Source organism: Gossypium hirsutum, chromosome D12 (assembly GCF_007990345.1).
Source record: "Gossypium hirsutum isolate 1008001.06 chromosome D12, Gossypium_hirsutum_v2.1, whole genome shotgun sequence".
NCBI lineage: Eukaryota > Viridiplantae > Streptophyta > Magnoliopsida > Malvales > Malvaceae > Gossypium > Gossypium hirsutum.
This window is the reverse complement of record NC_053448.1, coordinates 28,948,000-28,961,690: the sequence shown is the minus strand read 5'-3', so window position 1 is coordinate 28,961,690 and position 13,691 is coordinate 28,948,000. Positions and strand designations below refer to the sequence as shown.

Below are 13,691 nucleotides of genomic sequence, written 5' to 3'. Positions count from 1 at the left end.
ATACATTTCATAAAGTGAAAGAATTTACAAACACAGGGATCGAATTGTAATCTCATGCCAACTAATTTGAAACCCATGTAAATTTACCATTTAATCAATGATATGATTGGCTAAAACAATTAATTTTAAGTTGTATATTAATATAAATATTGTATTCAAAACATTGATTTATTTCTATGAACTCTGTAACAAAGAGGATAATTTAATCTATGTATTATGTACTACTATGAAATTTAAAACTAAAGGAAATGTTATTTTATTACAAAATATATTTTAAAAAAAACTTTTATCCTTAATCTTCACTTTTTCATTGTGTGCCAAAATTGATTAAACCCTGTAAAACCACAGAAAAAAAATCATGTTATTGCATTAAACAAAGAAACTTTAGCTACGAAGAAGTAATGGAGATGTGAAGAAAATGTTTTATGCATACTTCTTGTAGTCCATGTTAATGATACCAGCAACTGGTTTGGCGATAATTTCGAAAGCCTCTCTAGAGAGATCCATTGTCGATGGGCATCCCGGACATTGATCAACAACCTTCACAGTAACGCTCTTGCCTGTGCATGGATGTGGTACGCCATTTCGGGGTCCAGTACATTTCACGGTGAACTTTTTCCCACACACGGCCCCGTTTTTCCACAGTGCATCACCAGCTGCGGCAATCATTTTCCCTTGATCCTTGTTTTTGAAGCATGCAGAAGCTACCAACAACCACAATATATAACATAGTTATATATTTGTTTCAAATCCAAGCATTTAGTTAAGTAACAATTCAAATTTTGATTATAAATTCGATGGACTTGATTAGGAGAAATTAGAGAAAAAAATACTCACGAATATATTTTGTATAAAAGGTGGCAATCCCTGATTTTGCTGAAGCAAAGGAGACAAGGCAGACAACCATACAAACAAAAATCAAACTATAATTCGTCATTGCTTAATTAGCTTTCGATGTTTTAGATTGTATGTGTTGTGAGTAATTAAGTTGTAGGAGTGGTTCACTTATATAGGCTAATTGTTTGCCTTTTATTGAGTCATTTGTATTTTTTTTTTCTTTTTTTGGGATTTTGCTAATAATAAACTTTTATTAACAAAATTAACCACTAAATTGTTACAGAGCTTAAAATAGAGTGATAAACTGTAACTAAATTCTGAGTTGGTGCAGAAATATCTTACTCGACCATGAAAGCAGTGATGGATCCCTCGACGTAATGTATTTGAGAGTCTAATTAAGCAGTACGTCTCTTGGCATAACCCATGTAATATCCCACCACTGAAAAATTATACACCATATAATCCAAGAATAATATGTGAACAGTCCTCCTCACAACATTTACACCAAACACAAAGTAATTCTTAATTGTTTTCCACTAATGTACGTCAATTTTGTAAAGGAAGCACAGATTTGTAAATCTTACATAAAATGAAAAAAATTGTATCAGTAAATATGATGATAAAAAATGTATAATGAAAATTTTAGCTTTTACGTTTATATTTTTTGTCAATTTAATCCTTTTTTTTGTTAAATTTGCCTACGAACACTCAAAAAGAGTCAAATTATTTTTTTTAAAGGGTTAATATATAGTTTGCACCTTTGACTTATCCAAAAGTACATGGTATCTAAACCTTTTTTACCTAGTTGGTACCTAAACTTGTATTTCATCACCCAGGTTGGTACCTCCGCACTATCACCGTCAATTTGTGTTGATGGGGCACAATGACCAACTTGATGATGACACATGGCAACATCTCAATATGACACGTAGCAGATATAAATTAAAAAATAAAAATCCTTAAAAATATATAAATTAATAAAAAGTGTAAATTTTTTCATATCAAGAATGAACCTGGATCTAAGTCTAGACAACCATTTGTCCAGATTCATTCCAAATGTATTTTTTAGTAAGTTTATATGTTTTTAATTTGTTTTACAAAATATCATATTATTATTATTATGAAATTAAAAATAAATAAAATTTATAAATTAATAAAAAATATAAAGAAGTTTTTACGTCAATAATGAACCTAGGTAGAAAGTTGTCCAAATTTAAATGACACCCATTTGTCCAGATTCATTGTAGTTGTGATTTTAGTTATTTTATATATATTTATATATTTATCATTTTATCATTTTTATTTATATATTATATATTCTAAATTTTTATATGTTTTTCAAAATAGTTTAGGCTTTTTATATATTTTTAAACATATATTTTTATATTTTCTATTTTTAAAATAATAATAACCTAAAAACTAATATTTTATAAAAAAATTAAAAATATATCAACTTACTAATAATACATCTAGAATGAATTAGGATGAAATGGTGTCCAAATTCAAATGTATCTTGACAAGCATTTTTTTCATGTTCATTCTTGATGTGAAATTTTTTTATACTTTTTAATTAATTTATATAGTTTAAATATCTTTTTCAGTTTGTCACGTGTCATATTGAGAGGCTACCACAACTCATTGTCAGATTGGTTATTAAAGTCATGTAAGCACAAACTAACGGTGTTAGTGCAAATGTATCAACCTGGGTGAGAAAGTATAAGTTCAAGTACTAACTAGGTAAAAAAATTCAGGTACCAACTAGGTACTTTTAGACAAATTGAAGAGGCAAATTACATATTAACTTTTTTGTAAAACAAAAATATTGACGAACGTTGATATTTTAATGATTTTGGTGTGACAATTTTCATAATAATCTTTGTGTTGATATGGTACTATCTACTTATATGCTACGTCAACAAATAATTTTAAAATTATAAAATATTCAAAAATTATATGAAAATTCATAAAAATAAAAAAGATTAACATGAACTACACATGAATTACTTAGCACATTATTATTTTATTTACTGTTAGTAATTTTTTTTAACTTTATAAGTAAAGTTAAATGAGTGATATGTGTCTATTTTAATTCATTTTTAATTTCTTTTACTGGTACTTAAAGAACACTTGATAGCGCCTCGACTTATGAAGTTTTTTTTAACTCCATTGGTAGTAAAAGCAATTTGATTACGTGCACTATTAAAATATACATATACATATCAAATGCAACAAATATATATTTTCTAATTTTACATTCTCTGGTAAAAAAAATATTAAGTTGTGTTTGGAAAGTCTATAATGATTTAATTTTTAGTGGTGTCAAAAAGTACAGTTTTGAGACTTTATTTCTGTAAATTGAGTTTTTAAATATTAAAAAGGGATATTTGTGGAGTTAGTTTATAGATGAATTAAAATTCAATTAAGTAATTTAGCTGAAATTACGGTTAATTAAGATCTAGTGACTAAAATGTAAAAGTCTAATCGCTATATATTTTTAATTAAGAAATGACTTGGGGGGACTTAGATAACAATTATCCAAAGGGCCAAAATATTAATAAATCATCTTGAAATATGTGTTAGAGGATGATAATGAAGTAAGTTAGTTAACCTAAGTAATTAAAAATTAATTAACAGAAACATATTTAATTAAGTAAATAAAAAATGAATTAATAAATTAAACTTAGCATAAAGGTTAAAGTTAGTGGAGAATGATCACTTTTTTCATTCTAAAACTGACTTCCATAGCTAAGAGAAGCAAGAAACTTTCAAAAAACCTTAAGACATTCGGCCACCCACTTTCAAGTAAGTCTCTAGCCATTTTCTTTAATTTTTATGCAAATTGAATCATGAGAGCTTGATTTAGCTAGCCCATGTTCTAATTTGTGAAACTATTAAAGTTTTATAAAGTTTCCATTGTTGATTTCTTGAAGAATTAGGTGTGAAATTGACAGAAATTGATCGTAGTTTATGAAAAGCATAAAATTGTAAAGCTTAATTGATAGTTTCGTACATTAGGGACCAAATTGAATAAAATAAAAAATTATTACAAAATCCCAATAGGAATAGAAATTAGGAGGTCCCTAATGAATATGTGTGAATTCAAAATTTAATCTGAAGTTTTAGATTGAAAGTTATGCTTGTCTCGACTATAGGGACTAAATTGAATAAATTGTAAAATATGTGTGGTTTTTTATTTTAATGCGATTTGGATGGAATTTGATATTGTGTTATTGTTGAATTATTATTTGTAGCTAAAGAAAACATTGAGCCGAGGAGAGGGAAAGGAAAACTGAGAGTAGATGACGAGTGACACGAGCTTTCGATTTGTATTTCTATGATTCATGATCAATTTAGTTATTGCATATTCATGACATTTTGCATTACATGGTATTGATTTTAGTTGCTAATGGTTATTTGAATTGAATTGTTATGGTTGAGATTGAATACCGAGATAAGGACTAACTTGAATAGAATAGAAATTTTATGAATGAATTGATATATGAGAATTGGTGTGAACTTGTGCTGGAATATGCTATATGATATGATGAATTAAGGAATTGATGACAAATCAAGAATGGTTGAAAGTGAATTGATCTATATAATGAAATCGAAAATTTGGTTACCCTATAAGTTATTTGGACTAGACTGAATATAGTTGACATGCCATAAAGTCAGTATATTTATTAAAAACCATCGTTGCTAGGCAACGTAGCATGGTAGATTGTACATATAGAGTCATTGTTTCTGAGAAACCCAGGGTGACAGAATAATCATATTGTGGAAACCACCATTGCTAGGCAACTTGGGGTGATAGATTAGCGTATTCTTTGAGTCCGTGTTTGGTTAATAGGGTTATAAAACATGAATTGGTTAATTGGTATATGAAATGAGTTAAAATGAGCTCCGAGGTTTGATTGATTATGAACGAGTTAATAAACTCGAAAATGATTAGAAAAGATGAAATGAAATTGAGTAATTGTGCTTATAATTGTTAAACATATGTGGATAAGTATATGCTTGCAATTATTGATATGAAATGACTATGTAATAGATGGATTGGATGAGAAATATGATAATGAAAAATTTTGACATGAAAATTGTATATGAATTGGTGTAAATTGAGTTTGAAATTTGATGTATGCATTGCTTAACTTGTATTATATTATCTTGAATCATGGAAATACCACTGTGGTTTATCGCTCAGCATACAGTTTGTTTTCTCTATTTGTAGGTTTAGCTGATCCTCAAGAATATGAGAAGTAGTTCTACCATCCAAGAAGCGATCCTCGACTCAACAAAGTTTGTATAGTCCCATTTTGTTAAATATATGACATGCACCTACGTTGAGTTGATTTTTGGTACAATATGCTACCTTGAGAACTTTTGGAAATCAGAATCGGTAATTTTAGGTAATGGCAAAATGAAATAGATTATAGATTATTTTGGTATACTTGAAGTGCATAAGTTCATACCTTAAAAATAGTAGTTGGCATGTGGTAATTGTATTTGAAAACAAATTGGAATGATTTTTTGATATAATGTGTATATGTAAGTTGTGTTAATGCTTTTGAATGAGCATTGAGTTATAATATTTTTCTTATTGAATGAAAGAAAGATTAGGTTGTGTGTTTGGAGTATATAAAATTAGTATCAAATTTGACCCCTTTGGAAACAGTGAGTCACGTCGCAACGAGATCAATCAAAGAGTTAAGTCATAAAGATGTATACTCGATGTCTCGACGAGCCTAGTTAGTGACTTGTGTCGTGGCAAGGAACCCCTAAATTCGCGATGTAAATCTAGTACTTTGAAATCATTACAATATGGTCCTAACTCAACCTCGGGTTAGTAATAAAGCTTTCGTAAGCTCATGTAAGACCCATAATTTGATTATGTATCATATAATACACATATTTTACTTATATTTAAATGTATAATGGTATAAATTGATTGTATTTATTCGTAGATACTCCAGCAATGAATGTGGAATCTTCTAACTTGGACTCAACGATCGGGTCAGGTATGGAGTATTACATTTAGTTGTACCAGATCTATTGGTTTAGTCAATTGTCAAACTAAATCAAGCTCAAAATTGATTCCAGAGGTACATGCCAAAGTTGAATCAAGTTTGAGTCGGGATTTGGATGTTGGTTATAGAATCCCTCTATTTTATAGTTGAAGATTTCAGAGGAATCGAGGAATGATGCTGGTGGTGATATTTATAGAAACAACCACTCTGTTGAGAGTGAGAATACAGTCGAGATTGAGTCACCTGACATTAATCCAGCTAGTGTTCATCAGGATTAAGCCTTAACTAGAAAGCCGGGGAGATGAAAATATGGTGCCTGTAGGTTAGTTAGCGTTCATCAGGATAGAGGAAGCCTTTTAGTGAGTGGCAGTAACTACTCCACAAGTTGCACCAGTTTTGCAATTCGACAAGGTTTGATAAAAGAATTATGGAAATATGGTGCCACCGAGGTTAAATGATTGAAATGTGTTGATCCCATGGTAGTTTAAGGTTTACTTGAATCCACAAAATTTGGTATTGCAATACCTTAAGTATTTTTCACACGAATGTGTCACGTGCGCAGTTTTGCTTCTGAAAGAGGAGTCGTATTAATGGTGACTGATAGTTAGCTAGTATGTGCCAATTGTTTGGATTAATTGGGTTTTCTATTAGTCTGAATTTCAGAAAAAAAATATATGTTGATGAGTTATATCTAGACGATCAAAAGCAGGAGTTTATGTTGTTGAGACAGGGTGATATGCCAATAATATATTATAAAAGTGATTTTTTACGGCTCAACAAATACACTCTAGAATTAGTGCCGACAGAAGAGGAAAGTTGTAAGTGGTTCCTTTAGGGATTGCATAATGAGCTTAGAGTTTAGTTGGTCTCATATAAAATAAAATAATTTCCTGACATAACTAAATGGGCAAAGATGGTCGAGCAAGCTACGAGCCTTAATAAGATCGAGCCCTCCCGAGTCTTCTAGAAGCGAGTAGGAACTTCTAGTTCGCATTCATTGCTTAAGCGAGCTAGAGAGTCTCGGGAACCCTAGAGGTTGATTTTGAGGACTGCTAAGTCAGAGAGAGGTTGAGATCGTCAGCTGTCGCTAACTGTGGACAATGTTAAAGGCATATGGGCAAGTGCTAGAAGAAGAGCAGGGAATGCTAGCGATGTGGGTCATTGGACCATTTTGCGTGGCCTTGTCTGAGGAATGATATTGATTCTTCTACTACCACTTAAAGGTCTGCTCCTACTGTTAGGGGTCGGGGAAATTCTAGTGATGGTTTTATTTCGAAGGGTAGTCTAAGAAGTTGAACTGACAGTTCAGCAACTTGAAGCTAGAGCCCCAACGCGAGCATACGTGGTCCGTACCCGAGAAGAGGGTGATGCTACTGATGTTGTAATAGGTATATTCCTTTTATATTCAATACCTATATATGCTTTGATTGACACTGGTTCTTCATATTCTTATGTAAGTTCTAGTTTTATAAAATTGGGGAATTTGAAATTTGAGTTGTCAAAGGTAGCAATGGTTGTATCGAATCCTTTAGGTCAAACCGTGCTCGTTGACCAAGTTTGTAGGCCTTATCCATTAGAGATCCATAATAGATCACTTCCCATTGATTTGTCGATTATGCCATTTGGCGATTTTGATTTGATTCTAGGAATGGATTGGTTAACCGAGCATGGTGTGATTTTGGACTGTCGCAAAAAGAAGTCTTATGTCCAAAGTATGGAAGGAGAGATTGTGGAAGTGAAAGGCACCAGATCGAGTGGTTTGACTCATATCATTTCATTGGTTTAAGCTAATAAGCTCCTGAATCAAGGCTAAGAAACATATTTAGCCTACATTATTAATTCGAACTTAGATGAAAGCCAAGTAAGAAAGATTCAGATAATATGTGAGTTCTAGATAAGGAATTTCCAAGATGGCCTACTAAGCTTGAGGTCAAATTTGCAATTGAAGTTTACCCGGGTATAATTCCTATGTCAATTTCTCCGTACCATATGGCGTTGACTGAGTTAAAAGAGCTAAAAATTTAGTTGCAAGATCTCCTTCACCGCGACTTTACACATCTTAGTATATTTCCCTACGAAACTCTAGTACTATTCATAAAAAGAAATATGGGTCAATGCAGCTCTGCATCAATTATCAACAATTGAATAAGCTGACAATCAAGAACCGATATCCATTGTCATGTGTCGATGATTTGTTTGATCAACTGAAAGGTGCATCAGTCTCCTCCAAGATCGATTTGAAATCGGGATATTATCAGCTAAATGTTAAGATAGTGACATACTAAAAATAATGTTTCGTATGCAGTACGAACATTATGAATTTCTGGTGATGTTTAGCGACTGGGAATGATAACCTATTGGATCTAGTGCCTTAAGTGTAATATTTTCGTCTAAGTACACTTGTAATTTTTTCAAATAGATTGGTTAATAAAATTATTCATGAATTACAATTAGTATACTTTGTATTATTGTCCTCAAATTCTTCTTGCACGCAAAAAAAAAATGGAAGCAAATGTTCCTCATTGGTTCTCTAATGTTTAACTAATACTAAGCAGTATTACGTGGTCGAATCGTAATACAAAAAGACAACTTGTAGTATTAGACGAACCGAAACATGTCCTTAGTCTTATAAGAAATGAGCAAACTAATTGAAACATTAATATGTTGTCTATCAAGTCCAATTGGGGAGATTCTAAGTCTTGGGCATTGGTGCGGATGAATCTTAGAAGATAGAGATATGGATGTGACTGATTGGACTGACAGTAGATTGGACTGGACCCAAGCAGAATGGATCCTATATCCGTTTATGGATTTATTCACTTGTGATATTTATAGTGTGGCATACCAAAATGCTGACTGGATGGTGGATTATGTATGTGTGACTTGTACACTTTGATGTATGTAAAAGCCTTTGTTCAAATAGATAAGGAATAGAAAGCTGGTGTGTTGGGTGTACGACTTTTGCAGTATGTAGTGTCATTCACAATAGTTGAATTCATAGCCCGAGACATGGGTAAATGATATCCTCTCATATGCATTATATGGTTGATGAAAACTAAATGTGGTCACGGGTCGTTCGTCTTTGTGATGGATGACTTGATCACTACCTTGGTAGTGTTGAATTTTCATGAAGGATGATGTAATGGTTACCATGAGATAAAATAACATCATATTGGGAGAGTGGATATTATCCCAAAAAGATCAAAGATATATTATGAGGGTAATACACTTATGACAAGATCATTAGATGAGCACTGAGTAGTTGCTTTCGTAATGGTATGTCATTAGGGAGAGCTCAGTCACAATACTATAGTGGAATGAATTCGTGACCAAATGAGTGTATAATTAATAGGCGGATAGTTAGAACTTAATTATAAATCGTTTGAGCGGTAATTACATATGTCCAATCAGTCCTTTTGCTAGCTTGTTGAAATCAGAAATGAATTGCGTGTTTGAATCGAAATGAACGGAATGGATAGAAATAGAGAATAGAAAACATTCAAGAACGATTATGGTTTTTTTCGAAATGAAAAACTAGAATCATTTGGAAATGCATGTAGCTTTCAGAAAATGGAAATAGAAATAATCCATTTGTAATTCTATATGAGTTACTTAAAAATGATTGAAGAATGAGTATATGTTTTGAGTTGGTTTGAAGCCTAAAAATTAAAATAAACTAGTTGGTCACAGCGAACATGCTGAATTATGAAATATTTAACATATTTTCTCGAAATTTTACTAGGGAAAAATTGTCAAAAAATTATCGAGGGTAAAATCTTCAAAACCTGATTGCGGGTAAAATAGGGATGAGAATTTTTTAATATAGAATATTAACATTTATTTTGGAAAATATAAAAAATATGTATTAGGTTGGATTAAATTAAAATGTGCTTGGCTAAAAGTCTAGAAATCACATATAATTGGGTCCAATACAATGAAAGGCCCAAATCCCCATCATAATACATATGAAGGGAAACACACCTTAATAGCACCTCTCCCTCTCCCTCTCCTAATTGCACTTGGAAGTTGTTTTTTCTATTTGAATTAAACCTCTACAATTCAACAAGGGTTCTACCTTCTCTCCTTCTAAATAGATGGCAGCGATAGAGCTATTAACACAACTTTGAAAGATTGTTACTTTATCGAAAAATAGAGAGAATTTATTCTCAACTATTAAATGTATTTTTCTAGAATAACAATTTTACCAGTTTCTATTAAAGAAGAGACAAATTTTCATTTTCACCCCAAAAAGAAAAGAAAATTTTTTCAAGTTTTGTGTTTTGATCAATTGATTCAAGCCCACAATAACAAATTGTTTTTCAGTGGTATCAAAAACAGTGGTTTCGGGGCCATCAAATTCGATGAGTAGGTTCATAAATATTATTATTTAATATTTACGAGTCAAACTTGGTTTTAAAAATATTTTTTACATAGTGATTTTTGTTATAGAAGTGATTTATTAAGTTCAAGTGGTAAGACCCTAAGGTCAACTGGTTTTAGAAAATAAGGTACCGAGACCCTATTTTTATAAACTGAGCCGTAAATATTTTTATAAATATTTAAAGAGTGTCATTAAGGTGGTATTAAAGTTTCATTTAAAAATTTCAACGTTTCGATAGTTAATTAATTAAAAAGGACTAGATCGTAAAAGATTTAAAATTTGATCACTATTTGATTTGAGTGATCAAATGACTTAATGAATGAAAGAATATGGATTAATATGGTAAATATACCATATTATATATTAGTGGGGTGGTTGGATGCTTAATTCCTTTTAATTATAATGTTTTATATGATATTTATTTAATAAAATAAAAATAAAAGGTTAATAAAATAAAGAAAACAAAATGTTTTCTTCCCAATTTTACTTTCATTACCGAAATTGCCATGGAAATAGAGAGGGAGAAGTTTGAAGCTTCAGCCTTCATTTTCAATATGCATGTAAGTCCATTTTAGTCCCGTTTTTAATAATTTTTATGTTTTTAAGATCGTTGCAACTAGGTCCAATTAGCCCGTACCTTTGATTTTGAAATTGTTAAAGATTTTGAATGTTGCCATTGATGAACCTTGTGATTTTAGATGTTAAATGATGAATTTGAAATATTAGTTGTTATTTAAAAGTATGATTTTTGATGAATTTTCTAATTAGGGACTAAATTGTTAAAATAGAAAAAGTATAAGGATTTGATGTGAAATTATTACAAATATGGACTGATAAGGGTGGCATGAATATTCAGCTATTATAAATTGACATTAAAATGATTAATTTTCATGTTTTGGGCTCATGGACTAAATTGAATAAAAGTAAAATTTTAGGGGCAATTTTGTAAATTTTTTAAACATGAATAAACTTCATAAAATGAAATTTTTTTATTTTCTAAATTAATAGATTAAATGAAATTATTAATTTAGATCAAGATCAAGTGGAAAATTGAGGAGAATAGAAAATTACCAAAATGCCCCTATACTTTGTCATTTCTACGAACTTTCTAGGTAAGTTCATATGAACTGTATTCTATATAATTTTTATTAAATTGAATGTTAATATGCAATTATATTGTGATTAAATCAATATATATAAGTGTTGGTATGCAATTTATCTCGTAATGAAACGATGGAAATCCAACGTCGTTTGGACAACTACCGAGCCCTATTTGAACCTTAGGAATTCATAGGATACAAATGACATGTCACTAGGGTTTACATGATTCGAGTGCTGGTCTTGAATGTCCTACCGATGGGAGAGGTCTGGCATGTGTTGCGGATACTCCACAGCTCGTGTGAGCAGCATCGTCTAGCTACGTTCTGACCCACAACTCTTGTGAGCAGGCCCATTTTCACAGCTCATGTGAGCATTCTGATTCATAGCTCATGTGAGCATTTTGATTCACAACTCATGTGAGCATACATGTACAGGAATTGACGGATTACAGTTATATGAGTTCGCATACTATGTGTTAGCTATCCCGGGTATCCAACGATATTCTAAACGGTTCAACGGGTATAATTTGAAAGGAAATGATAAGAGTTCAATATGAACTAAGACATGTTCACATATGAATTGCATTAAATTGGTGATACATGGTTAAATGTAAGTTGATATGGATGACATATTCATATGATATATGCTTAAATGTTGTGATCATCCATGAGTAAATTGCTTATGTCTTTATGCTTATATTGCTAACATATTTGGTGTGAATGCTTAGGCTTTGGCCAAGCTATTGGATGGATTGTATTATGCTTACTTATAAGTTATGCATTGAAATGGTAAGTGCCCAAATGGAAATATACTTATGTTCATGAAAGACCGGTAAGGTTTAAATTATGTAATTTCTTATGAAATGGTTTATCATGTGGTTAATTTCAAAAGAATTATGCTTAAATGCACTAGTTTGTGGCTATGGTTGATGATTTGCTTATTTCTTGTGTGTTAAGAATATTAAATGGGTGTGGAATGGTAATGAAATAGTAAGTTCATACTTGAAGTGTAAAATGATGAAAAAGGAAATGATGAGTTGAATTGATATTATTATTTACTCTAAAGAAAGTAAATGCAATGGAAAGTAATGAAATGCAAATGAAAATAAGAAAATTTTAAAGGGTTTAAGTTTTATAAAATCCTACTATGCTAGGGATGATACGTACATGTGATGTTGTGGATTTATTCACTTTGTGAGTTGTTGAATATGGTTTCATGAATCTTGCGGTATTGGTATAGGATTATTCTTGATATGTATAAATTTAATATTTGAAATGGATTGATATGAATACTTTTTATACGAGCTTACTAAGCATTCATCACTTACATAGTAGTTTTTCCTTTAATTTTTAGATTATCGGAAGCTCGATCGGGTTGGAAGCTTGTCGGAGATCCATCACATTATGCATCAATTATATTAGTAGATTTTGATGTCTTGGTTAATGTTATAATGGCATGTATATGTGGACTTATGGTTGATGATTAGTTGAATGTTAGTTGATGACTTTGGCATGTATAGGTCATTTTTGGTGATGAAGCCTCAGTACATTTGGTGCCTTGTTGATATGTGTTAATTTGATAATGTGTTAAAGCATGTTTGAATGACCAAAATGATATATGATGAATTGACCTCAACATGATCAAGATATGGTATGCTTTGGTAAGGCTTTAAATAGATGTGCATGATTGAAATATGGTTTGTATACATGTTGACTATTGGAACCATCTAGATATGGTTATAATTGTGTCATTTAGATGGCCTTGAAGGTTGGAGTGGAAATGGTCATTTAAAGTTGAGTTTTGAATAACCAAATCGGTATGTTTGAATGTGATTTTGGAATGTGGTCAATTATAGTATAACTTGGTATAGAATTAAACTATATATATGTATTTATGGATAAGTTATGGTCAAATATGTATAAGTTAGATATATGTATATTTGGGATGCATGAAAACTATAGTTCAAATGATAAGTTCTAATGAGAAGGTATAAGTTAAGCATGACATGTTTTAAAATGGTAGGAAGGTGATCAATTATACATAAGTGTTGTTAAGTTGAGTGCTTACTTTGAGGTGCCTTTTGGGCATATTGGTTGTATGGATAAATACCATATTGATCTAGCTTTATTATGCATGTTTTAGGTATATTTTTGAATGCTTGAAATAGGTACAAGGGCTTATATGTATGAGCATATTTTAGGTGAAAGAAATGGTTTGATAGTGACCTATTTCTTGTCCACACGGCTTAAGACACGGGAGTGTGTCTCAGTCGTGTGTGACACACAGCCATGTGACACGACCATGTGTCCCCTGTAGGTTTTTAAAGGTTGCATTTCAAGGATTAC

The 13,691-nt window shown here is 31.2% G+C and overlaps 1 protein-coding gene across 1 annotated transcript; it reads right to left on the bottom strand.

Annotated features, from left to right (window-relative positions):
• Positions 1-119: 119 nt before the first annotated feature.
• On the bottom strand, positions 120-977 carry LOC107947504 (putative EG45-like domain containing protein 1). Its single transcript, XM_016882142.2, has 3 exons — positions 838-977; positions 434-704; positions 120-334 (listed from the first exon to the last, which is right to left on the bottom strand). The coding sequence occupies exons 1-3, from the start codon at positions 935-937 to the stop codon at positions 328-330; spliced, it is 378 nt and encodes a 125-aa protein (XP_016737631.1). The 5' UTR covers positions 938-977; the 3' UTR covers positions 120-327.
• Positions 978-13,691: the final 12,714 nt, after the last annotated feature.